This window comes from Antrostomus carolinensis, unplaced genomic scaffold (assembly GCF_000700745.2).
Source record: "Antrostomus carolinensis isolate BGI_N321 unplaced genomic scaffold, ASM70074v2 scaffold3455, whole genome shotgun sequence".
Taxonomy (NCBI): Eukaryota; Metazoa; Chordata; class Aves; order Caprimulgiformes; family Caprimulgidae; genus Antrostomus; species Antrostomus carolinensis.
This window is the reverse complement of record NW_010316915.1, coordinates 451-28136: the sequence shown is the minus strand read 5'-3', so window position 1 is coordinate 28136 and position 27686 is coordinate 451. Positions and strand designations below refer to the sequence as shown.

At 35.8% G+C, this 27686-nt stretch overlaps 1 protein-coding gene across 1 annotated transcript; it reads right to left on the bottom strand.

The window, feature by feature from the left end:
- Positions 1–963: 963 nt before the first annotated feature.
- LOC104525275 (PH-interacting protein-like) lies at positions 964–26127 on the bottom strand. The gene is made up of 17 exons (XM_010168379.2): positions 26014–26127; positions 22311–22418; positions 21763–21887; positions 21475–21557; positions 16764–16875; positions 16492–16553; positions 14776–14931; positions 12731–12851; positions 10545–10670; positions 8496–8568; positions 8055–8105; positions 7611–7760; positions 5807–5959; positions 4604–4767; positions 3845–4125; positions 3361–3522; positions 964–2172 (listed from the first exon to the last, which is right to left on the bottom strand). Exons 1-17 carry the CDS (start codon positions 26023–26025, stop codon positions 1529–1531), a joined length of 2583 nt encoding a protein of 860 aa, XP_010166681.1. The 5' UTR covers positions 26026–26127; the 3' UTR covers positions 964–1528.
- Between the last annotated feature and the right edge of the window lie 1559 nt (positions 26128–27686).

The following is a 27686-nucleotide window of genomic DNA, read 5'->3' as shown; positions in this document are numbered from 1 at the left end:
AAGTTTGTTTGTAAAGGTATAAAATAACTAAATGTACCATAAACAAATAAATAACTGCTTTTCTTTTCCAGAGCAGTACATATAACAATACATTCCCCTAAGTCATATAGTTATCATTTACAATAGACAACTTAATTTTACTAAGGATGCAAGAAATAATAGAATACAAGGCACAATCATTAAATGGAATTTTTCTTTAGGGTGTATATTGACTTATGTCAGCGTGATATACCATAAAAAGTGCAGAAAAACACAATGTGCAATGAGACCACTGTATAAAACATGATTGCATAAAAAGTGATTTGGCCTTTTAACCCTAATAATTGAAAATAACCAATCTTCCCCTTAAAATTAAACTATAAAGTATGACATTTTAAAATTTATTTTCAATTCTAGTGCTATCTAAAAAATCCTGAAAAAAATTTATACCTGGGTAATATTTTATATGTATGTGTTTATGTATATATTAATATATACACATACACTCTTCTTTGTAGGTCATTTTAGCCTCTTAATTATGTGTAAAGTTGTAGAAACAACAATCAATCTGGATCAGAAAGTAAACATCATAATTCCATACCTGTCCTGTAATTTCCTTGAATCCTTTAACCAATTATACAGTTTGTCTAAAACATCTCTGTCAAAGGACCCCACCAGTGCATTATTTTCTACCAAAAGTACCAAAAAGGATACATTTCAGAACAATGTTAACAATTTACTATTTAAAACAATACACAGCTTTTATCACTGCAAATGGTATGCTGTACTGACACTCAAAAAGAAAAAAAGGCTTTCCACTGCACTGATTCTCAGTCTTTGGCACAATAAACAGAGATTTAGTGATTGATACAAGAATCAAGGTCTGAAAAATTAGACATTAGTCAAACTTTTTCCAATGTGGATATATATATATATATATCTGTGATTGCATTTTTGCTATGTTTGGCAGAACTTAGATAAACCAACAGCCTGTGCTAGGCTTCTTTTGCAGCTGAACGTTCCATCACTATTGAAATTAAGCATTTTCAGATTAGCGAAGTTTGGTATTTTTGTATTTAATAGAAATGTAATTGAATTTACTGCCACTTTTTTGCCAAAATCTGCCTTCTTAGGCAACTTGACTTCACAATCAAACTGTACCTTGCTTGGTCAAAAATAGACTTCCGTTTTCAGTTTGTGGCATTAGAAGTTCTATCACCTTTTTTTAACTGTGTAGAGATAGTACGCACTACTCAGGCAGAGTAGTTCTCAACTCTGTACGTCAGTCAGAAATTGCTTCAATTTTTCTCAACTGTGAACAAAATGACTGTTGAAATGTATAACCTATTTGGAGGGCAATAAATAGCAAAAGTTTAAAATATATATTTCTTTCAAAGAATGTTCTTTCAGTTTATTTTTTGCTAAATTTTTCTCCCAAATCAGAACATATCTTCTAACCCATAATAGCAGCAGGGAAGCAGAAGTCTGTTCTGCTGTTCCTTAACTGTACCTGCTTCATAGCATTCTGAAGTAAAACCCTTGGTAAAAATTACCAACCAATCAAATTAGCTTTTGCTTTTTCAGTCAACTTTCGGACTCGGCCTCTGCTAGATGTTCCAAAAGTTAAGGAGGTGTCTTCAAACAATAGCTGCCTTTGCTCTTCCTCAGAGTCATCTTCATTGTAAAAGGCTGTCCTCCTACCCTGGTTTCTAGTTCTCATGTGAGGTTCAGAATCTTTAAGCTCATCAGACCCTTCCTCCATTGGCTCAACTATCTTTTTCCTCCTGCTTCTTGTCTGCATTTTAACATTTGCAGGAACTAAGAGGTCCGAGCCTGGCTGATGGGTCTTTATCTTCCTTTTTGGCTTCCTACCCCCACGGCCTTTTTTTTGTAACAAGTCTTCCTTCATATTATTTTCAGAATGAGAATTGCATGCAGTAGAAGCAGAGGCGGCTTCTGGTATATCCCTTGTGGTCTGGGCCGTATTCTGCTCTGCAACCTTTTGCTGTTCAATAATTTGTAGCTTTTTTGGTTTTCTGCCTCTTTTCTTGTGAACCACTTCACAGCCACTGTTATTTGTCTCCACTTTTGGTTTCCGTCCAGGACCTCTTTTAACTGGAGGTTTCGAAGGCTGTCCTCCATGTCCGTTTACCTGAATGCTTCCTGATGCCAAAGCATTAATCTTGCAATCTGCTGTAAAGAAACAGAGAGTACTGATCATGTAACAGATTTGCATTTACATTCATTTTCACGCTGCCTTAATAAAACTCTTACTAAAATAGCTGAATGGATTCACAGTGATTGCCAATCTGTCAAAATCTAAGAAACTCAAAGTAGAGCTCAAAGAGCTTCATGCCAGTATGTAATGAGGACTAAATTCTAGTTGGGTTTAGCTCAAGGTAGCTTGAAAGAAAAAAGAAAAAAAAGAAAGAAAAAAAAAACCCAAAAAAAGAAAAAGAAAAAAGGAACAGCTCAAGTGTTTTTCTTGGCTGATACAATATAATTGGACAAAAACTCCTATTTGGTATCTGCAACAGCAAAATGTTGCTCAAGAAGCCTTGCTGAAAGGATCAGGAATGCTTCACAGCAGATCAGCTCTGGAGAAATGAAAAGCTTCTTTCAGCGTGAGGCAGCATCCTTTAAAGCCAGTTCATTAGACCAAGGTTATTTCAACAATAAGCAAGGAAAAGGGTAGAAACACAGGAGACAAACAAAAAAAGCGTGCAATTTGCACAGACTTCTCACATTAACAGACACACAGAACGTATTTGCTTGGAGACTTTTATGGGCGGTGGGTTTTTCTTAGGTGAGTGGTACTCAGCTTCCTCAGTGGGGCATGTCGCAGGACCCCTTAAGGAGATGTTCTGATACCACAGCCCGTGTGTAAAACATGAACAGGAACAGACTCACAGTCAGCATGATACTGCATCCAGTCCTTGGGTTGCAGCTGGGATGCTCTGATCTTCATGATCATGGTTGTGGAGAGTGTAATTACACTCAGTGTTACTGACCCAAATATAACCCATATAAGTTTTATTATGTAAAACCCACAGGGTCTAAAGTGTGACCCTGCAGAAGGCTGCTTTGGAATCTGAGAACTCATACTATGACCCCTGTAACAACTTAAATGAGGTACAGATATGTTAACGTATCAAAATGGGCTAGACAACAGTTATCACACCATGGAAATGTGTTAAGAGTAGTCAAAACCATGCTAATTTATCAAGAAGGAAACTGTGACCGAGTTGTTCCATTACACTTCCCTATTCTGTTAAATCATAATGCATGCTAATTTCCCCACCCCCATATTATCACAACTAAATTACAACACTACAGCCATTACAACAAGAACTGGGGGTGGGGTCCAAAGAAACTCCATACCTTGTTGATTAACAGTGGAAGATTTTACTTTGCGCTTGATTTGCTTCTCTTTCTCAGGATTTTCTCTTGTGGAGTTATTCCTAGTGTTATGACTGGAATCAGATTGACTAGGGATTGATACAATAGTCTGGTTCTTGGAATGTTTGGTTGAATTCTCCAGTACTAGAAGGATTAAAAAAAAAAAATTTATTCAAGTTAAGTAGTACCACAGTCAATCTTATCTGGTTAAAAAGCAAGTTATGTTCTACTACAAACAAACAACTTGAATTGGTGATGTAGAAGTGAGAAAGCTTCCTGGATAAAATAAATAAGCCTAATTTGTTCAGTTTTCCTCTGACAAACTTGAGAAGCCCAGCAGCTTGAAAACAGAACCAGTCTTAACTGAGACAAATACATTAGATTTCCAAAAAGCAAGTTTTATGTTTAAAAACATTCAGATCCTTAAAAAAAAAAAAGAAAAAAAAAACCCAAGAAAACAACTTGCCTGATTTTCCTGACCCCGCAGTAGTATTAGGCTTTGTAATTAAAGGCTTTATTGTTAAAGGCTTTGCTCCTGAAGAAGTAGATGGTTGCTCTGTAACAGCCACATCTGTTATCCCCCTATTGCTTCTAGTCCGCACAAGGGAAGAGGTTTCAGCCGCTTTTCCATTCATCTGAGGTGGAGCGTGTCTCAGTGCTGTTGACCGTGCAGGTGCAGAAGATGAAGAGCTGGCAGAAGTTTCTGCTTTCAGCTGAGGTTTTATTAATCTCCTCTTCCTTTCAGGGCTGAAAAGAGAGTAACAATTTGTATACTGGATGACTACGTTTTTATTTTATAGGAATAAATAAAATTAAATGCTAGTGTCTGAGATTGTGGGAGTAAAACAATAACCTCTGTATGAAGTATGTTAAAAATATGACATTTACTGTGGAAATTCATGTATAGTTGAGAACATCTGAGAAGTGAATCTTTACAATAAATGCTATAGTTATATGACAAAGCATGATGCCATCACTATCCTAGCGATGCTGTTTTACTGTACATGTTTAGCAGTTATTTGAATTTTAAGCACTTACACTAGGATACCTCTAAGTAAACTTTAAAACTCTTCCACATCATAAGGACTTGCATGTCAGAGCTATCATTCTGAAATATAGGGAATAGTAAAGGAAGTATTAAGAAAAAAACCCACACTAAGTTCTACTGCTTAGGTATGTCAACCTTGTGCAGCATTTCATAAGTACTATAAAGGAATTAATGTACCTGGATGCCACACTGCTGGAAACTGAGCTGCTTCTACTTCTTTTTTTCCTTCGTTTTTTTATTGTATTTCTTTTATGAAAGCGTAGGGCAGATTTATAATCCGATAAAATAGAACTTATGTGTTCTTCAAAGAATGCAGAAAGGCGCAAACTCATGCTGTAGATCTAAAAATGAAAAGCCAGTCAACGAACAAGTTTTATACTTTTCCAAAGTATCATTTTATTTATTTATCCTTGAGCAATAGCTAGAAAAGTAAACTGATTAATATGGAAATGTTTTAAGGAAATTTACACTAATTCATGTGTAGGTTTGCTTTAACTATTCACATGGCTTTGAAACACGTGTTACAACTGAAGATCACAAACAAAAAGAAAAATCAGAAAAGCCACCTTTCCAACTGTCCCTTTTCAACTGCCTTTCACTTTCTAGCTTCAGCAGAAACCACAAAGTAAGATCCTTAATGGAATTTTACTGTATCATACCTAGAGTCAAAAAATCTAATTTTCTTCTGTACTAAGTTGCATCCTTATATCCTATATCTGAACATCAGTCTCTTCTGCTTATGGATGAATGGATACTACCAGTGAGTTGGTTGCAACAGGTACAATAAATGCATTAGAATTATGTAGATGCACATTTTCATTCTTTCCCCACTCCTGCCCAGCCCTGGATGACTTAGAGAGAGCAAATCAAACTCAGTTTAGATCACAACTAATTATTTCAGCACAGTTGCTATTAATTCTGGAAACAAAAACACAGAAGTGAACTGTCAAGATGCTTTAAGAGGGGACACAGCATCTTCTTAGAATATGAAACACAAAGACAATATTTTAACAGTTGCCTAAGCAGTAAGTGTGACAGATTCTGAATGCATTACTGGAGAGGACACAGAAAGAAATTTCATAAGAAAATACGTAAAAAACTATATAAAAATTTATGTCTAATGTGCCAAGGAAAAAAAAAAGCTGATGGGTTTAGGGTTTACTCTTCAATGATGTATCAGTGATATAAAGTAAGATTCCTTCCTTTAAAACACAAAGCTATGCTACTTTCTTAGAAATATTCATGTTTGAAGATCAGAAATAATTAAACCTGTTTCAATTAAGTAAGTAATCAATTACACTGTCTCTCTGTTTTTCTGTCCTGTATTTTTCAGATACAAGTATTCTTTCAAACAAGCAAAAGAAAAAAACACAGTCTCACCCTTGATCTTTTACTTGGCGTATAGGCCTTGGAATTGCTGAAAATAAGTCTGACATCTTTACATAACTCCATCGGTGACTCATAGTTTCCAGCTTCCAGTGTTTCTCTAACAGTAGCAAAATCCATAGGAGTGTCAATAATATCTCTATAATCCTGTTAAAAGATAGCGGAGCAATGTATTACTTTTTTTTTTTCTTTCAACTCTTAATGTATCGTTTTCATTAGGATGCGTTTGATAAACCTGTTTAAACCAAATGTCCTCTTTAAATAGGTATGGAAGCCTGCTAAAGACACTTTGCTCCTTTCTACTCCTACACAATGTAACTTCTCACAGACATACCCAACGGGATTTTAAGGTTAACTTCTAACTGATAAAAGATTAAATTCACTTTATAAATAGATTTACTGAATACAGAGCTCAAAATTTTGTGTCCTAAGGGTTATATTACTGGCACACTGTCATGAACATAACCACGATACGGAAGTGTGACTACGAGCTCTCTGGGTGACTTACCAGCTCAAAATCGGTACTAAGCCTAATACTGTCTTCACATATTTGCTTTAAAATATGAAGTTTGAATATTTGAGCCCCATCGGAGGCTTCGCACATCCCTGCTGAAACCTGAGCAGTTTCCCAGGGGGGACCTGATAATTTAGGAAAGTAGCTTAAATAAGACCCCATTCAAGCCAATGATGGAACTTTTTTTCTAGGCTATGGAAGAAACAGAGAAACATCCATACGACAAAAAGCTTAAATACCAAAATTAACCAAGAAGTTAACTTAATCCATCAAAGCAAACAGAACCTGTGTGAGCACCTCTGAACGCTAAAGAGGTTTGTGACACCAGGCAGCCAAGTGTTTCATGCTCAAACCTAGTAAGGTACTCGTTATCAGCTCATTTGAGGATCTCAAACACAAAGGGTCACTTGTAGTTGTCCATGGCATAAAATTTAGGTAACTTCAAAAATAATGGTGTCCAATGGCTGGCTGCAGAAGCATCAAGACAGACCTACTAGTGACTGCAGAAAGAAGCACTTCTTTTCTCTAATTTAGAAGATTATTTCCCTCCAAGGTAATCACCTTAGAGTGCTATTTTAAAGAAAAACTTAAGATATGCTAGAAGGAAAGCATGCAAAACCATTGCTTTGTTACTTAAAGTAAAACTAGCCTAAAAGGCTAACAGAGATCCAAGGCAACAAGACTTTTGTGTTAAAATAGTCTCTAGTTACACGTGGCTGCTCATGGCTATCTGAACTCCAGTGTTATCACCCAGGCAGGAAGCAAAATTTGGGAAAGTCATTGTTACTACACTTCATGGTTCGATGCAGTTCTTCAGTGGGTACTTTTTCTGCATCAAGCCTAGATGACTGTGATATGAAAATTACTTTTAGTTTTTAAACTTCTGAAATGAAAATAAAAAATTATCCAGGACAACATTTGTCACACGCAAAAACCAAACATATGCACTTCATAAATGACCGTTTTTCACCCAGAAAAGGAAAGACACATCTTAATTGCAAAAGCTATATAATTTACTTAACAACACAGGCATCCCTGAATATAAAACATTTTGCAACTGAAGTATTTAAGAGAGCAGAGAAGTACAATTTCTTTTGAAATTACTTTAAAAAGACAATAAATATTATTATCAAGTGACAACGAAGCACTGAAAACAATTTCTGTCAATAGAGCTGACTGAAGTTTCAATTAAGAGAGCTGGAAAAATGGTCACAGTTGGAAAAAAAACCAAACCAAACCACCTAACAACTGGATTCTAACCAGCCTTCCTTCTGAAGTACTCACTGGATATTCAAGGAGATCGACTGGTTGTCGAAATGGTTCAGAGTCTTCGCACTGAAAAATGAGATTCAGCAGCTCCTGGCATTGCTTCTTCCATGACTGAATGTCATATGACTGAGCTCGATTACGTAGCCGCCGCTTAGGCTGATGATCCTGAAATGGCAACATTGTCTGTTATATTTTAACTAAACTAGCTGTTTTTACAAAATCCAATGGAAAAGGTAGGATATAAATTCTAACTAATGAATTGGAAACATGCAGCAGCACATACAGAAATGCCTTTACATTGAACAGCTCAGTAGAACGACACATTACCTTAAGTTCAAAACTTTCCAAAGGCTGACATTACATGATAATAAAAAAATTTTCAGTTTTACATTCCTTTGTTTACAAATGCATTTCTAATTATTTATAGCACTAGAAATAATTTAAAAAAGAAAAATTCACCTTTCTTTTTCTAGTGGAAGTTCCTGGCACATTTGTATCTTTCTCTTCTTCCTTTGAGCAAGATAATGAGTCGCATAAAAAGGTTAAAAAAATATAAGCATATATGAGTAGGTGAGTTCTTTTATACTTCACTTATAATTTGAGTCTTTACAGTTCTATCCCTGCCCCTCTGGGAAGCATTCCACGTGATTGTCAGTTTTGAGAACGTCTCAGAAGTCTTAAGAAGCATCTAAAATCTCCAATAAAGATGTCTGCACTAAAGAAGGAGAGGAGGCTGGATTTTTACCCAGTTTCCCAGCTGACAAAAACAACATTTAATTGACAGGAAAGTACACACCCCACTCCCTTACAGTGACTGAAAACAGTATGTTCATATCCAGTAGGACAGTGATCCCATTTCTCCAGTCTACCAATGCCAACGTCTAAGACACAACCACTTACCTCATCAGAGTCAGACAACACTTTCTTCTTCATTGCATTGTATAATGGAATTATGTCATAGCAACTCTGGTCTCTGTGTAAAAAAGAAATACAAACTAACATTTATTTTTCATCTTCACCTATGGAATTAACCATATTTTGCCTAGGATAAAGAAAATGTTTATGAAGACACTCCCAAATAAAATGATAAAGTGTTTAGTGCTGTATGAATACTAAGAGGACTACAGTAAGAAGAGCTCATCTGCTCAAAAAGCTGTAAAATATTATCTGCACTCTGTAAAACATAGAGCACTTAGCAGTGTTGATGTACAAAAATTAAAAATCATAATCCTTTACCATGAGTTTATTAGCATTAGGAAAATCTAATACCATATCACATAAAGGGTTCTAGGGCCCATCTAGCTTTGTAAGAAGCACTACAGCGGATGGACTGTACAAAAGTGCCATTTAATACATTAGCACCCACAATATGAGTCATTTGAAATGTAACGTTTCTTTGTGTAAGGACTAACACTGTTGTATAATCCTGCATAATGCAATCAGCAAAACAAATACCAGTTTTCAATTCTGGTATAACATAGCAATAGAAAACGAAAGAAACAAAAGAAAGCCCAAAGGTGTTCTACTATGTAGCAATACAAACCACCAGAAAAAAGGAGTAAACACTCAGCAACTCTGCACTGGAATTGCAATCCATAATACAGGCTACTGCCATTATCACTACAACAGCTCGGGGAGAAGGTGAAAAAAAAGTCAGGCAACCCTACCCCCATTTTCTGCTTTTTTAAAAGACTTGGGTAACTCAGACTAAGCCTTAGATTCTCAGAGGCATCTAGATATTTCATTTTTGTTGGAACCGTGGGGTTTGCCTTCCATGGTCTAGGCCTTCAACCCTACAGTTCGAATCCTAAAAAAAAAAGTCTGGGCTTTATATGCATTGCTAGTTCATTCAAATTAGTATATTAATAGACACAAGCTACAGGCCATTATTAAATAAGAATATCCATGTGTTGCACTAATTCAGCCACACCAATTAAAAACATGCACTTTGAAAAACCCTGAGCTGCTTAATTAATCAAAAAAAAAAACAAACCCCACATAGGACGAAGATGTTAAAGAACTAAATTACTAACAGAGAAGCCCTTTCGATACGTATCTGTTCCTAAAGGTGTATTTCACTGTAACTTTTACCATCTGAAGCAGCTAAGTATTTTTCAGTCTCCAGCCAGTACCAGAAATCACAGGCACTGAAGATACTAAAAATTTATGTATGGAGTCAAAGTCCTAGATTTCCAAATACCTAATGCAGTTCTAATGTTTTTAAGAACACAGGAAATAAAAAAGAACAAGATTCAATTAACACTGACAAACTACATCAGTAAAAATGTCATTATCTTTGTTAAACTAATGAAGTATCTCCCCTTTTCTATGAAGTGGGAACAGCAGCATTCACTGTGTACAAGCAAATCAAGTAAGCTCTCAGTGAGCCCTTCTTACAAACTTTTTAGGTCTGCAGATGTGTCAACTGATGGTGAGAAACCTGAAACATTTCACACTGAGTTTTTCTAGAGACAAAAAAGACCATTTGAAAGACAACTACTATTTCTGTCAACTACAAAGCCTCCAAATTTTATTTTGCATACCAAACTTCATTTTCAATTGCATTATAAATTGTAAAGATTTCAGAATTAAATGCCTACAATTACTTTAACACAGGCAGTATTCAAACTCAAAATTAGAACTTCTAACTTACCTATAAATATATCTAACACTCCATGAAGAATCTCAGACTCATTTTTATCTTTTAGCAGAAAATCTCTTGAAATAAAATGCCATGCCAATCTATGTCAATCAATGTATTACAGAACTTCATCTTGTTTTGCAAACTTATGTATTCTTTGTCAGGATATGCTTTATTCCTTTCTGCCCCAACAGCAGACAACAGGTTTATTCAAGCTGGAGAACTATCTCACTTTGAAATTCGGATCTGAAAAGGCTAAATACCTTGGTAAGAGACAGGGCCAACAACAGACCTACTAAGCAACTCACTTTATGAAGTGTAGCAGAAGATCTGTGACAAATTTGGCAGATTTGACAATAGGGCTTCCGGGTTCATTAAATGTGCGAGTATTATGTTCTATGTACCGGACTTCCCACATTAATGAAGAAAGGCGCCTGTATATGAAAGGAGGGAAAAGGGGAAGGGATATTAAAAACAAAACAAAACAAAACGACCCAGAGAGACAGACTTTATTTCTAGCAATTTATATGAAACAGGATAAAAAGCCCTACCATCCTTCTTCCAATGTATTATAACGTTCATCTTTTTTTTTTTTTTTACATTAAATCAGAAAACATGCAGACTTTGACATGTTACCCTATGTGATCAGCAGAAGGCAGCTTCCTCAGGCTTCCTGCTCTCATGTTATGCCCCACAGTCATTTATATAAATGGTTTTAAGAACATACAGCTGACGCATCTCAGGAAAATTCAGCTGTGATGCTTCGGCTTTTATTATTCCTTTACGATATATATAACCCACTCTATAACACCTCTTGAGTCAAAGCTGAGGATTAACAAAATACTAATTAAAAATTATTAAAAGTATACATTTTTTCCAACAGACAATAATCAGAATTCCTCACACAGCTCTGATTCAATGACCTAACTAGAACAGCCACAACATTATGAAAAATGATGCACAAAAGCAAAAGTAACTGTAAAAAATTAAAATACAAATTTAAAAAAAAAAGCAACAAAAATACTATTTTAAATAAAAACCTTGACAGCATAGAATTTACAAATATACACAATCTTCTATTTTCATACTAACAAAACATGTCGAAAAATGATGCACAAATGTTTTCTTTAGTGAAGCGAGAGACCATTTAACATGTTTAGCGCGACACAAGTGTTTAGGTGCAATTTAATCATGTTTATGGGTCCAGCATTTAGCTCTATACAGGGCCAGCAGTGACTGGGAAAGATCCTATTTTTTCTCTCTCTCTTTTTTTTTTTTTTTTTTTTTTTTTAAAAAACAGTACAGGCACACTCAGACTCCTGGATCAGAAGAGGAAAAAATACGTTCTAAGCCGAGCTTCATGAAGAGCTACTAAAATCACAAGGGATCTGAACAGGCCCTCCTGCAGATGGTAAAGAAAAATTTTTCACTGGAAAGCACAACATGAAGTGGTTGCTTATTACTTAACCAGGCCTTGGCAATACTACAAACTAATAAAAACAGATTTACTGAAGAAGGTATGCTGATTAGCAAACCTAACTGCTTACCCTTTTGATAAGAGAAACAAAATCCAGTCAAAAATCCTCACCACCTCTGACTGCAAAGTAGCACATTATAGAAGTCAAAGCTGGAGTACTTTCTATCACACCATAAACATGAAACAATAAATGTGCATTATTGCATTATAATGTATAAAACCCAGGAGTTTTTTACATAAAGAAGAAGTTATTTTAATTCAGAATTAAATCTTCAGTTAGTATGCCAAGTACTACAAATTAACTTTGAAATTTGTCCCAAAACAAAATGCTACCCATGTTGATTCAAAATAAGTATTAGAGTGATACTTATTTTCAAACCAGAAATATCCCAAGAACCAAAGGAAACAAGTAATTTAAAGGAGCATACTCCTACATAGATAATATTTACTGCAAAAAAATACTGCAATTACAATCATAGTTTAGGAAAAGACCAAAATGGTGTCAAAAAGTTAAAACTTACCTTTGTTGCTTTCCAACAATTTAGGATTTCAAGGCCAATAATTTAAGAAGCTATTTTCTCTGTAGCTTAAGTGATAGTGCAAGATTCTTTTTTTTTAAAGGGCATTAGGACAAAAACACTTGACATATTTCTAAGGTTTCTCTTATTAAAAAACAGATTTTTAAAAAGTAAAATCAGAAAGTGGAAACTTAATCTTTTTTACTGAAAGTCATATTACTGACCTAGTCTCTGGTCCTGCAATTTGAATCGCATATGGAGCAAGTAATTTGCATAAGCAGGAATCCAAATGCCACATAATTCTAAAATACCTTTTGGAGATGTTCAATACTTTTTAAAAGTTTTATAAAGTAGAAATGTAGATCAAGGATAGAAGATGGGAGAAATGGAAAGCACACACCTGTACCCATCTCCTAGCTGGATATTACAAGACGAAGATCTACCAAAGATATGCATGGTTAGTGGTATTTCACAGCAGGCACTGAGACCTAGATCTAACCTGTAAAATCTGCTTTCCAATCTTTGTTTAATGGTGCTGAGGTCTGTGGGATATGCCACAACAGTGCAATACATTGGGTAAGCCTGAAGATCCACAGGTGCCACAAATGCAGAAGCAATATCTAGATAGAATGGAAAAAAAATCAAATTAATATACCACAAAAGTCCTTTAGCAGTTTCAAGATTTCATGTGCCCTGCAACATTTTTGCATGTTTGAAATGCATAGAACTTTCCCCCAAATAACAACTACTCTAGATATTCCACACAATTTGTAGTATTTTACATATAAAAGCACTTCCTGAGGTGTATGCTCTACATACAGTCGCTGCAGTGACTACCCTTTCTGTTGTGCATGAAGCACCACAACCCCCAGAGACATGGCAAGTGCATGCAAAATACACACATTTGGAAAGCAGATTTAAATTTATAAATTATACACATATGAAGACATGCAATTCAATATTGCTATTTACAATACAGGCTCATTTAATTTGGTTTTATATTGCCACTCGTACATCTTCAAACAAAGATATAATTAAATTCTTACCACAGAAGTTACAGTATTATAAGATACAGAGAAAATTCAGACTCAAAATAAAATAGCAACACAATCTCCTGTCCCTGTCTAACAGCTAAGAAGCCTTCTGAAACCAGTTCACCATAATGATAGAAGGCTGCTGAGCAATTTAAATCTGTGCACTTCACGAATGTGTTTTTTTCCTCCTGTGCTTAGAAACATGAGTGCTCAGACACACCATGCTAATGTTCTATACCTCAAGGGAAAATACAGTAATACAAAACCACAAAAAACCCCTTTAAAAATCTCTAGTCTTTAAAAACAAAAAATATGTTGTTGCTAAACAGGCTGTTCTTCTAAAAGCTGTTTACTTGCTCTTATGAATGTTCTAGCAACTACTACACTGTATCAATATGCACCACATATGCTTTAGTTAAATCCCAAACTAAGCAGCACACCACGCAACATACTGCAAAATGTAAAACCGTTACTTTTAGACAACACAGTGAAAACAACTAAAATGCCATTTCCTCACAATTTTTTTTAACGTAATTCTGTAATTTAGATTGTTACACTGTATGTGTATTTCCTTCCTTTTGTAACCAAAGGGAAGCCTCTTACACAGTATGTCACCAAAGAAGTCGTAATGTGGGACATTCAGGTATCGCAAGTATTTCAAGAGTTATCTGGATTTTTTGAAATGTGTTACCTTGCTTCACGTACTTCAAAAATTAGTTAAAAAAATTTATCTGTGACAACTTAAACATGTAAGTTATGACCATTGTTACCCAAAAACCTAAGACTGCTGACTTAACACAGTTTGCTCACCACAAAACGTACAAAAGACTTAGGATTCAGCCTGTATTTGACTGATGGATCTCCATCTCAGACATCTGTCTTCGATTGCCATGTTGCAGTGAGGGGTTAAGTGTTTTAACAATTACCTTTTCAGAAGCTGCCTGAAAGAGTAACTGCTCTACAACCAAATACCAAGCAGCTTCTCACAAATTAATCAATTACTTTATTGCAATTGTATACCTCAAGATTTTGCAAAACTAAGGCAATGTGGGGGAGAAAATGTGAATTAAAAAAGGCTGACACAGGGGAAACCTACACATAGGTTTCTATTCTCTAAGTAAGTATAAAGGTTTTTTTTTTTTATATGTCTGTAATACAGTTAATATTCTGTTCATCATAAAGTCTGTAATTCTAACCCAAACAAGAGATTCTAGGAGATAAAATAAAAAAAAATCAAGTACTTGTTTTTAGCATGTGAAACCCAAGCCCTTAGCACATATCAAATTATCTATCAAAAAGCAATAGTTACCTTTGAAAACAGGAGAAAATTTAGGTTTTATATTTATTCACTATATGAAGAAACTAAAAATATGCAATGAAAAAGTTTTGTTCCAGTTAAGAGGTAAAAAAGTATATTTTAGCACATTAATTTTGGTAATTTCAGAAGTGCACATGGGCATAGTCTGAAAAATATAACACAAAAACATTTCCCATATTATTCAGGATTTACCTAGAGTCATGAGCTGGTTTATCCCTGCAATGATTCTGTCGCACTCCTCATCTCGGGTTCTGGAACCCCACTCTCCATCCAGAGGTTTGTACAGCAGCGTTCTACGTTCATCGTCTGTTAAAGGAACACTAGTTCCCAGTTCTTCTGGAAATACAGCTAGAATGTAACATGAAAACTAAATAAAACATAATCTTTGTACCTTGTGCAATATATACACCTATAATTCAGATATATAACATCATTTTACTAACCAAAACACTGCAGAGTTCTTGATTTGCTGAACTTAATTTGGGATGCATCCAGTATCCTTTCTGTATACTGTTGTATGTTAAATTTAAACCGTGATAATGCAATTTGGTGTAACACTCCTCCACAAACAAGATTTATCCTCTTCCAAATAACTAATTGTAGACTTTATTTTAGAACCAACTAAGACACTCCTTAATCACAGTTCAAGTTTGGGCTTTTTTGTTTGGTTGGTTGTTTAATCCCAAAATTCTTAATGATTTTGGTAATGAACGGTCCATGACTTTCAGATGTAGTTTAAGATAATGACTTTGATGTTGACGCTACAACATTCTCCAGTTAGAGGTTCCACCGTACCACAGTTTTATGATGTCTAATGCTAAACCCAGAGCTCCCAAGGAAGCAAATTAAAAGTGCCATCACCTTAGCATTCTGAAGGACCTACCAACTTTGACAGTTCATAATGTAAGAGCGGAGTTTCAGAGTATGACGCAAAGTGCTCCTTTTTAAAAATTGTTTTGTTTTTGGTTTTTTTTTAAGATAGGTGTAACAAAAGTCAGTATATTTGGATAAGGGAAAAAAACCTTAGGTTCAGGTTTGGTTATTGGTCTATTTTATTTAATTATTTTAGTTATGTTATCAGTTTAACTTCTGTATTTTCCATACGAAGAAAACATAAATTGAAATGCTCTTGTGAGACCCCACCTGGAGTACTGCATCCCATTCTGGAGCCCCCAACATAAGAAAGACACAGACCTACTGGAGCAAGTCCAGAGGAGGACACGAGGATGATCAGAGGGCTGGAGCACCTCTCCTAGGAGGACAGGCTGAGAGAGTTGGGGCTGTTCAGCCTGGAAAAGAGAAGGCTCCGGGGAGATCTTATAGTGGCCTTCCAGTACCTGAAGGGGCCTCCAGGGACGCTGGGGAGGGACTTTTTACAAGGGCAGGCAGTGACAGAACAAGGGGAAATGGCTTTAAACTGGAAGAGGGTAGGTTTAGATCAGGTATTAAGAAGTAATTCTTTCCTGTGAGGGTGACAAGACACTGGAACAGGTTTCCCAGAGAAGCTGTGGATGCCCCCTCCCTGGAAGTGTTTAAGGCCAGGCTGGATGAGGGTTTGAGCAACCTGGTCTAGTGGAAGGTGTCCCTGCTGATGGCAGGGGGGTTGGAACTAGATGATCTTTAAGGTCGCTTCTAACCCAAACCATTCTATGATTCTATGATCACCCATCACATTTCTGTCTATTTCAAACATATGCTTAGTTTGTCTTAAGTATGGCTGTATGGTTTTTCATAGTTAATTTATCTTGATCCACTTTCAGTTTAAGATGTTCTTCAAATGCAACTGGTTCGTGGGCCTTACCCTGACTCCCCAAGAGAAACATGATTATTTAAGTAAAACCATATAACATTTTTTCTTTCTTCTTTAAATACACCCTTAAAGAAAATGATATCATTAATGTACCATACCATTACTTGGTATCAGCTCCATGTCCCAAGGGCTCATCTTCTCAGTATCACCATTGTCCCAGCTTAAAAATAACCACATTCAAATTATCTACTAATACTGCTTCAACAATGTAATTATTTAGTGTTTGTAATACAACTTATTTATACACCAGAGAGTATTATAATAAACTGGTAAAGTGAGATGTATGACTGAATTTAACGAAAGCAAGCTGCTCAGTAATTCAAATGAAATAACTAATTGCAATAAAAGATTGAAGATAAATTTTGCTAACCAGACATTGTAGCACTGAAATAAACTATCAGGATAATCAGGCTGAAGAGGTTCCTGGCTTTCAATTGTTCCAAACCACCAAGCATCATCTATCACTGACCTGAAACGATCACCTAGGTAAGAACACAAAATAATTTCATCAATACAAGACACCTTACTCCTCACAAGAAAAACAGTTTTCAGATACCTTTAACTTGATCTTGCACACAGAAATCCTTTTGAACGCTTGTAGCATCAACAGGTAAACATGAGTCACACTCAGTTTTTTAAAAAATTATTATAGTCTTTCTGAAGGCTGCCTTTAAACCAAAATGAAAGTTCATATGGCATTAGAAAACAATTAAAGATTTTCAAACCTATCTACATATTCTTTAGATATGATTTTTTTTTCTAATTTTACATAAAATATAAGACATTTCAATGCTATAACTTTAAGACTAAAATTTACGTGCATTAAACACTACATGCTACCTTAAAATAACTGAGCACTGTCACACTTCTGTATGGGGAATATTTTATATGCTGCTGAGTTGCTCCTCCTTAGCTTCTGAGGTACTTTTTCCGTTACCAAATATAACTCAGATGTTCATTCCCCTTACTATGCAGGCAATCTGACTGATAAAAGAATAACATTTATTAAAGCTTCCTCAAAAGGTTAGCAAAGTAATTTACTCTGACTTGAAATGGTTTCACTACTGCAAAGCATTTGCTTAGCTGAGAAAAAAGGTCAGAAGCATTGTTAAAAAAAATGACATGTGAGAATACATGTAACACATGCCATCATCAATTCCAACATTTTCTATAACACATACCACAGAATTTAGAGACAATTTTTAGTGAAGTATTCAGTTAGCTCAACACACAAGAACAAATGTAATTTAAGTCTGAGACTCCAAGAACCGCATATTTTTGTTTTTGTGGGGTTTGAATATACACACACTTTCTGACCTGCTGCAATGTTTGCTCTATTTCAACATATCCACTTTCTGTCCAAATGCTTGCTGCAGTTGTCTCAACTAATAGGAAGTATATATGTTCTCAAAAATGTTCTGCTTGCTTTATTACTTTTTTTTTTAATTTAATGGACTGCAAGTGATTCTAGGACAATTACAAAACTTCCATTAATATTCCTAATTGTGCTGAATGTAACATAACCAACTACACCACAAATATCTGAAATGCAAGACCAAAAATGTAAATAAGGGCTGATACTTTATTTTAAAGGAATAAATTATTCTGAAGAGCCCTTGAAGTACCGTCTCCCAACAAGGCATTCCCTAGTGATCAGTTTTACAAAGACATGTGTGTAGGTACAACTGTGAGTGCCTTCATGGGGCAGAACATTAAGCAGTTCAAAACCACCTAAAGGATTGCACGCTGGCAGCAGCTTCCAGTTCCTCAAGAGCCACAGTGTACCTATGGACAGAACGCTACAGCACAAAACAACATGACTGAAAAACCCCACAGAACAATCTCTTGAATCACTGTGTTTCCAATGTCCTTTGTGTTGTCTCATCTAGGTGGACCAAAAATTCTTATTAGAAGAAGGATTAAGCATAATTTTCCAGAGCTGTGAATCACCTGATGACATTAGCTTGATGAAAATATAAAATGTTACTGAACTTAAAAGTGGCTGCTACGTAAGCGACAGGTAAGCACACCTGACTGAGAGCAACTGCTGCAGGAATCCTAATGAAATAGCTTCTAACTCAAGTATTAATCTTGTAGTTAAACTATAATAAGACAAAGATATGCAATAAATAGAATCTGAGTAGAAATAAGAACCTGGAACTTCTCAAACTTTCTAAGTTTGTTCTTTCTGAAAGGATTCATACATTAGTACACATTTAATATTAAAATAAATATCGTAGATAAGCAAATATCCCTCCCTAAAACAAACAAAATCCAAACAACAAAAGCATCCCAAAAAATAAAAAAGGACAACAAAAAAACCCCCACCAAAACACTGAGGATTCTTACTGGTTAAAAGATCAATGTTTTAGTGACTTAAAAGTCACAGAAAATTTAATATCCAGCAAGTCTCCAGAGAGTAGCTGTAAAAATATCGATTTGTAGGCTAAGCACCAGAAATCATAGAGGAATAAGAAAAGACAGTAACAATAGTCCTGAGAAGACAAACCAGCAACTGCATGACATGAAAAATTGATTATCAGTTTGTTGATGAAGGGCTATGGTAAAAGTTCAGAAGACCTGAGCATGCCAGATGAATCCTGGTGATTTCAAATTCATGTGGTTAAATACTCAGGAACACTGTCATCTACAGTTCTAAGGCATTTCTCCTTATTTTGGCAGAAAATATGATCTACTTTCAAGGAACATTTTTTATGGTGTTCCTGACTGCAACAAAACAGTGTACAATTTGTTCCAAGTACGTAAGCATACACTAGTGAAATATCCAAAGTGTCAATGTAGAGAGCAGGGCAGCACGCTTGGGAAGGCTCCTGGAAGAGCTCTAACAGTTTTAACAGCAGTGGCTTTGCTACCTCTGCTTTAGCATTTCATACAGCCTCAAAGAAGGAGACCACTTTACCAGTATTTTTACCACCCAAAAGAGGAAATGAAGAATGAACTCCAACACACACTTGTCAGAGTTACAAGCTGGTATTAGACTCTACTGGCCTGAAACTCACTTTATTTACAACAAAGGCTTGATAAAAGGTTCTGGCACTTTCAGTACTTTTTGTGTAGCTCAAATTCTCTCCACACTGCAAGTTTCTAGAAATACATCTGCCAGCTCAGGAAGGAGATGCTACCTGGTGCTCACAGTCTTGAGAGCAGCAAAGGTAACATTTCAAAGTCCCTCCACTACTCATGGATTTCTATCATGACAGCTGACAGATAACTTCTGCTTAGACTGTTCACATACGAAGTATGGCAGTCCTTCTACTGCTGCTGTGATCTTGTGGGAAAACATGTATGGCATGGCATGGCATGGCACAGGAGGACAAGACCACAGATCCATAACCATTAGGAAAGAGGAAAGCTTGGTGACATTAGTAGATGTTGACCAACCTTGTCTCTTAAGGGATCTTTAAACTGAAATGATCTTTAAAGAAGAAATCAAGGCTTGCATTTCCTATTGAATCACAAGCCCAGGGTTTTTACCAAATTTAATATAGAACTGAAGGCTAGCTGTCCTTCAGGCAATGTAATGTGAAGGATGAGATGATAGGGAACTTACTAAGATGGCATCATGTAATTTATACATCTACTGCTAAGGCACACATTCTAAGCAAGAGTATCATGATGTACAAAGGGCAGGAGATAAATTCACCTTTCCTGGCAGAAAAATCAGGTAAGAAAAAATTAAAAAGAGCTTTTAATATCCAGCTGTGACATTTCTTCAGGTTACACAGAACAACGAACACAGGAGAGGACAGTACTTTGAAAAGAAAACAACTAATAGACTAAGGAGGCAGCTTATTTGTGGAAATGTACGTCATATCAGTTGTTTCCACACAGGTAATCAGATACACCATCATGTTGTTGCATTAAAATCCTTCATTCTCCTATATGTTGCTTTGCCTGAAGTGGCAAGAAGTGCTGCTGAGTCAACTGTGTACATGCCAGCCATGGCTCCTGAATGGAAGAACCACAGGAACTGAGCTCATACAGTAATCACTGCTACTTTAAAAAAAATGTTTAACATTGAGACCTGCTTTAAAAAAAAAAAAAAAGAAGGCTATCAATATTTCACTTTTGAGAGCGTGTCACTTCACAGAATATGCTGAGGTACTGGAAAGGACTTAATGGTGCTTATAATTCTGTAAACATAGTATCATATACAACCTTCTCTCTTAGAGGAACAGAGTCCATCCTGAACTCTGAAAAATCAGTACTCCTTGCTTTATCTTTTAAGTTTCAGGGACAGTCAAAGGCTGTTATGAATGACAACATGTATTTACTGACCTCCTGAAAATAAACCTCTCCTTAGAGGATCATTTTGTCATAATGTGGCTTTCTCTCTCCCTAGTTAGATTTAATTGTTGAAAGCTGAACTTTGTTATCATATGGAAAAGGTGACTAAGAAATAGAACTGACTGGAGGACATGCCTGACATGGAAATTCTTCAGTATTCAACACTTTAAAATAACTAAGCACAGGCAAAGTGAAATGAATCAGAAACATCCCCACATCACACATCAGTGATTTATAATTACATACACTTCAATGAAGCTAAACCATATGAGGGTTAGAACAGAATTCAAACAAGTAAGAAGAAATGGGAAGGGTATTCTCTTTGTACAATCTAGAGATCATAAATTTCAAATGGTGGAGAAGGTGCTTCCATATTTCCAGCAGAATTAAAAAAAAAAAAATAAATCTAGTAACAATGCAGTTCTAACAGAGCCTTCAATTAAAAAAAAAAAAAAGAGACAAGCAATACACAGGCTAAAATAAGTTATCAGTTACCAATAAACACCCTATTTCTAAAAAGTATTCCTAATTCCTCCAAAAACACACAATGGAGATTTTCTTCGCACTTTCTTCTACAGATCACCTTCTGTATTTTGTTTGCTTGCTGTAATTCCAAGCAGCAAGACTCCACATCCAAATACTGACAGAGCTTATTTTCTGATTTCAGCACAGTATTGGGATTTATTTACCATAACCTAATTTTTAATAAGGTATCATAAAAACAGGTAGACAGTTAGAAAAAACACCACCAAAAAACTCCCCCCACAACTCACCTATATTCCATCGCCTGTGTTTTGCATCATCAAACTGCTGCCTCAAGACTAGGAAATCTATGACATCTGGCATATCATGGTACCTAATTATAACAGAACACACAACCATTAAGCAATAAAACATCAAAAGCACAAAGTAAAGCATTTAAATAAAAATTTAACACTTTGAATTCAACACTTCAAAAGGAAAAGCTGAGGTTGTTATATGAACAGTATCTCTTAACTTTCACTCCCCTCCTCCCCCTGCCAAGAAAGCCCCCAGATTGAAAATAATATTGCTTTCCTTACTTCATGGTGAATGATCCTCCAGTTAGTTTACCCGTATCAGTGTCAAGAAAAGCTAGTTTAAGACAGCAGAGAGTAGGCAATCCCACTTCATACTTAATCCCAACTATTTTCATCAGCTCTTGCTCCTGCAACAAAGAAAATGTTACATACTACCATTGAAGTTAAGATGACTATCATAAATTTCTGAAACACGAAAATATGGACATACTGAAAAGACCAGATTTCTGCCAGAACATGTCAAAATTAAGTATCTGAAATTTAGTATTTCAAAACAATCTATTATTTCACGATGTAACTTGTTTGAAAATATTTTGCTATGAAGTGTAATCACCTCCTCTGCTCAAACAGATGCAAAAAAAAAAAAAAAAAAGTACAGTTTAATGTCTAAATTTATTTGACTATTTTATTAGGTTAACTGTTCCCCTATATCTTAAAATATCAGGAGCACATGAGAAACAGCTGTAGCAAGAATCTTCTTTCAGTTAGTTTCCAATTTTTATTTTTTTTTTTATATTAAGATACTAAACAAAAATTAAAAGAAGCCATACCCGTAATTCCATTTTATGCCATGGTTGTTTTTTGGGATTAATACTATATATTTTGTTCTTCTTTGCCATTATAACGTATGCTTCATGACCTTGTCGGAAATAGTAGACCTAAAAGTGAAATGTGACAGTTATCTAACAAAGGCTTTCAGGAGCTGAAAGGCGAGCATATCACTGCCATACAATGCATGTACTTTCTATTTTATCATCAACTTTTTCCCTCTCTGTTTTCTTGCAAAAGTCACAGGTTCTCAAAAAAATAAGTGGTGGACAATTAAAGCAGGTACCATAGAAACGTTGCAAGCAAAGGCAGGAAATATTTAGAACACCATTTTCCCTATGAGCAAAATATCCTAAATCATACGTGGGAGACCAAAATGGAATCAGTAACAAAAACATGTAATTATCATTGCACTATGAAACTACTGAATGACAGTAACATGAATCCCACTAATCCACCTCATTATTCATCATTGTAGGACAGCCCTAAGATGACAATCAAGTATCACTAACTTCACTATTTGGCTAATCAAATCTTTTTTGAGCACGAATTATATTCTAGAAGGAAAATTCAGCCGTTTGTTACTGTTCTGGTAAGATTCTGGTGTTCGCTTCTATGCTATTGAACAAAGACATGAACAAACTGACAAAAAGACATTTAAAGTGCTTACTAAAAATTTTCAAATCCTTTCACTGTAAATTGCCATGGTTCAGACATCCAGAGTCTATTAGTTTTACTTTTATCTTGTTGTACACGATACCATGTGGAGGAATGTTTTTGTTATAAACCATCACTCTAATGAAGCAGTAAGTTGAAAACCTTAAACATATATTCAAGGAATGTATCTGAAATACGAAACAGAGGTTCCTCAGTCTGATCAGAGCAAAGATCTGATGAACATCTGTACTCCAGGTATGATGCATTCCAAATCAAAAAATTCTCTATAAGTGCCCCAAGTCATAAACATGGGATTTCCATCAAATAGGATGAGGGAACAATAGCTTAAATGTAAAGGCCTAACACAAGAAAAAAAAGTAGACTGAAAAGCCCTCAGTAAGTTTTAAAATACATTTATACAAATAAACACATTAACATTTGTATTTCCACATGCTTTCCAAAACTGTTATATCATAAAACATTATAAACAAGTGTCTACCAAGTTTCTACATTAACAGTTAATTAACTTTCTTAATGTTGCATGGCAATTATTTTTTTCTTTAACTTTTTTTTTTTTTCCATAGGATTTGACCTGCCGGGGATTCCTGGAAAAATGCACAGTAGTTCCAGAAGGCAGGAAAGCCGTGAGAACCTCCCATGCACTGTCAGAATCTAACCAGCAGGAAAACTAACGGAGGCTACTAAGAGACAGATCTAAAATAATGCCAAATTAAATTGCACTTTCAATGTTGCAACAATTGTTTCCTCTACCTTCCAGTGAATCAAAACAAGAAAAAAAATACACGTGGTGGCACAGGCTACAAACAATTCCTCCTACACTTACTGTTTCTGCTAAACCTTTATATAAATTCAACCCACTATTTACAGAAGTGAAACATTTTTATTTTGTAAGTGGCTCTAAGCACTGCATCTTCTGTCAGAAGAACACATTAGAGATCTGTGGAAAAAGAATTTGTGCCTCTTCCGAGGAAATTGTATTTCTGATAAATTCCTGCTTCTGTATGTTTGCTGTAGTATCCAGACACAAGCATTCTTTATCGTGTTAATAGCAGAATACTACAAAGAATATGCATTAGTGAAATAACCAGACAGGGCAATTGCAGTCCCACCTCTCTGGTGCACTTCCACTGTTCCTCAAGACACATGACAAAGGTCTGTAAACAGCAGTATTGAGAAAGGGGAAAGGGATGGTACATGCTATTCTTATGCACTGAGTATAACTAAATGCAGCACTTCTGGTTTTTCTCACTTGTTTGTACAGCTGTAAGGAAAGAATTTGAAACATCTCTCCCCCCAAATCTTACAAACATACCAGCCACCCACCAAAATGTTTGAAGGCCACACGAGACCTCTTATCATCATATTTCTCAAATTAAACCAATGTTTTATTTCTGTACATCTCAAAATTAACTTTCTAGATTAATAGCTGCTTTTCACATCTTAAGTAAATCTGGGGAGGGCGTGTATCAGAGATAGAATTTTAGACAGAGCAGTTTGATTACAAACATACTCTCTATTGGTCCAACTACTACTTTCTAGGCACAGGACAGGAATTTCCTGTTCACCAATATAAAGCATTTTTCAGTAAAAGAATGCAGTCTACTTAGATATTCCTAGTACACACTGCACATGCTATTCAGCAGGTGTCAAACCAAACACACCAGTTTATCTTATTAAATCGATACGATGTTAAGGTCTCCTGAGTAATATGGTGCAGATAAATCCTTGGCTGCTTCACTGTATCCAGATGGTATCAGGCACCAAATTTATTTATTTGGACTTAATCTTTAACTGCACAGTCTCCAAAACATGCTTGGTGGAGGTTATAAACACATAAGCATTTTCTCCAGTTGCAACTCTCGACTGGAAGTGCTCCTTCCTTCCTTCCCTCGCTAGCAATGCTGATGTAATTTTTGCATAGTTGTGTTACGACCTGCATCGGTGAAGTGATCCAGTAAAACCAACATTGCTTGCACACATTGCAAGCTTTGCCCCTGATTCAGTTTCTAGGGTGATGCCTGCAAACAGCTCTAGCTCAGGACCAAAGTTAATCAACTTTGCCACCACTTTGTCAAGTATTTCTCCAACTGCATTCTGAAGGTGTAAGGTATACAAGAACTCTTTTTAGTACCTCAGAAAGGCATTGCTCCCTGAAAAACCAACAAACCACACATTACAGCATAAGCAAATTATTTCCTCGTATTTTAACTTGAGGGGATTTTAGGAAAGATGCACAGACTCTGGTTTTCAAGACTGTCTTCTATCTGATACAACTTTTCATAAAATTCACTGTAACGCTCACATGCTATATATTCCAAAGTAGAAACTGGTGGGTGTCCTTTTGCTACTGTATTTTGAGACATCTGGGCCATGATTACAAAGTGTTTACAGTCTAGATCATGTAAAATACATATATACAAAACTTCTCTTGCGGTTTTCTGTTGCAAGAGATCTGCAGTAGATTTTTGTTATCAGAAACACAAGTGAAAAGGACAGTATCAAGAGTTTTTCTTCAGAAGAAATGAATTTAAAAAAACCCCCAAAACCCACAACACAAAACATCACCACCACCACCAACAAAAACCCAGAGGTTTAATTCCTCATTTTTACTTCAAATCCCAAACTGAAGTTTTCCAAACAACTTAAATTTGTATTTGATTTCTTACCTATTCTTCAGCGTACAAGATGCTCCACAACTAAGGACTAGTTCCACTAGATAAAGCATCTCGCACAGCTTGTATACAGGTGTTATAAGGAAATTACCACACTGAACTTAGTACAAGAAGGAACATTACTGCAACAGCATGGAATAAAAAAAGTCAAAGCAACACTGCACAGAATGTATTTTTTAAGTATGGGAAAGACTAAAGGAAGTGAAAGCAAATTTTAGCCAGATCAAAGAATGTTTTAAAGAAAATCCAAAATATTCTGGTAATAAATCTCTGGGAAAAAAGCACAGATGAAAATAAAAAAAGGCAAAAACAAGCTGAAAGAAGCAAGAACATAGAGGGGGAAAAACTACAATACCTCATCCCCCATCTGTGGCACAAATGGGCACCGACGAGGAACGGTGTCTGTAATCCATGCTGAGGGCAGCCATTCTTCCAGTGTCAAACCATTTTCTGTCAGAATTCCTACAGCCAGCCTCTGAAGAAAACACACACAGAAGATCAATATGAATAAACTAACATGGGGAAGCTTTCTATTTTGGGAAATATTTTATTAAAATCACTGTAATTTCTGAAGTATATTTAATGCAAAAAGGAAATGATTGTCAGTGTGAAGACCAATCTTACTTCACACAGCTAAAAACAAACAAAAAAAACCAAACCTCTCATTTGCAACAAATGACCGACATAGAAGCACTTTGTGGATTTTCAGGTTAAAGCAGTGAAAATCTTGTGAAAACCTGGTGCACTGCATCAGAGCAAAGTCTGTCTAGCACACTAGTGAATTATGGGAAGGTAAGAAGAAATAGCCTTTAAACAGAAAATCTACCCTTGTTATAACTTCACACATCAATAATCAGTTTAAGACCCTCTGGAAGTCAGGCCATCATAGTTAATCATCAGGAAGAGACTAGTCCCATTTCTGAAACTCTGATAAATCCTTCAGTAATTAGTCCCACAACCTGATTACATGCTCAGGTGGTTTGGGATTTTTGTTTGCTTTCAGGGGGTGGGGGTAGAATGGGGAAAGGGCTCTTCTTTAAGCTTCATGTCTGTGTCACTGAGTGTTACATCTCACTGTAACAAAATTACGAAGGAAATCATTCTACACTTATTCATTTCTAAACCATTCACAGTTTTATAAAAGCTTTTTTATCATTCCTACTCCAAACTCCCTTCTAAGAGTCAGTTTCCTTGTGTCTGCCCCAAAAAAAAAAAATATTCTGTACCATTTGATCTTCCTGGGTGCTCCTTTCTTGTCCTTCTTCACTACTGTATTATTTTCAGATTGGTTTTTGGTGGAGGAGGATTAGAAATGTAAGAACCATTCAAGATCTTGACAGCCCATGCATTAATACAGAAGAATGACATTCTTTCTCTACTCCTTTCTTGACTCCTACAATTCTGTGCCTGGCTACAAAGATGGTAAAAACTTATTTCCTCAATGGAAAGCCCTAATTTTGATCCAGGTTCATGAAACAGAAAGAATTTCTACCAGTAAGGACTGAGCTCTTTGCCCAGTAAGGAGGCAGAACCTTCACCACAAGAAACTTCAAAGAAAGTCTGTCAGGAATGACAGGTATAATTAACCCTACCTAAGGGCAGAGGGATGATTTTCTGATATTCCTTCCGGCCTAATATTTTCTTGTGATTCAAGAACCAAGTAGGTCATCTTTAAAAATCTGAAATATCCAAGTCTGGTATTTTTGGAATCAAAGACCTCCTGCATCTCAATAACTGCATCTCGACCAAAATGGATGCAAGATTCCCAAAACACTCAGTTCAGCTTTAATCTAGGTGGAAATACTAGGTTGTCAGACAGTGTTATATTTTATATTAAAAAGCTAAACTAGTGCTTTCAACTATTAAAAAACCCAAACCAAACACCACTTTCCTGATCTCTTACCTTCTTCCAGTTTCAGATTGTGTAAATACCAAGATATTATTAGTATTGGCACTACAACCAACAACTGCATCCAATAAACAAAAAGTAGCCTAATCAAAGAGTAAAGACTACCACTTAACATCCTG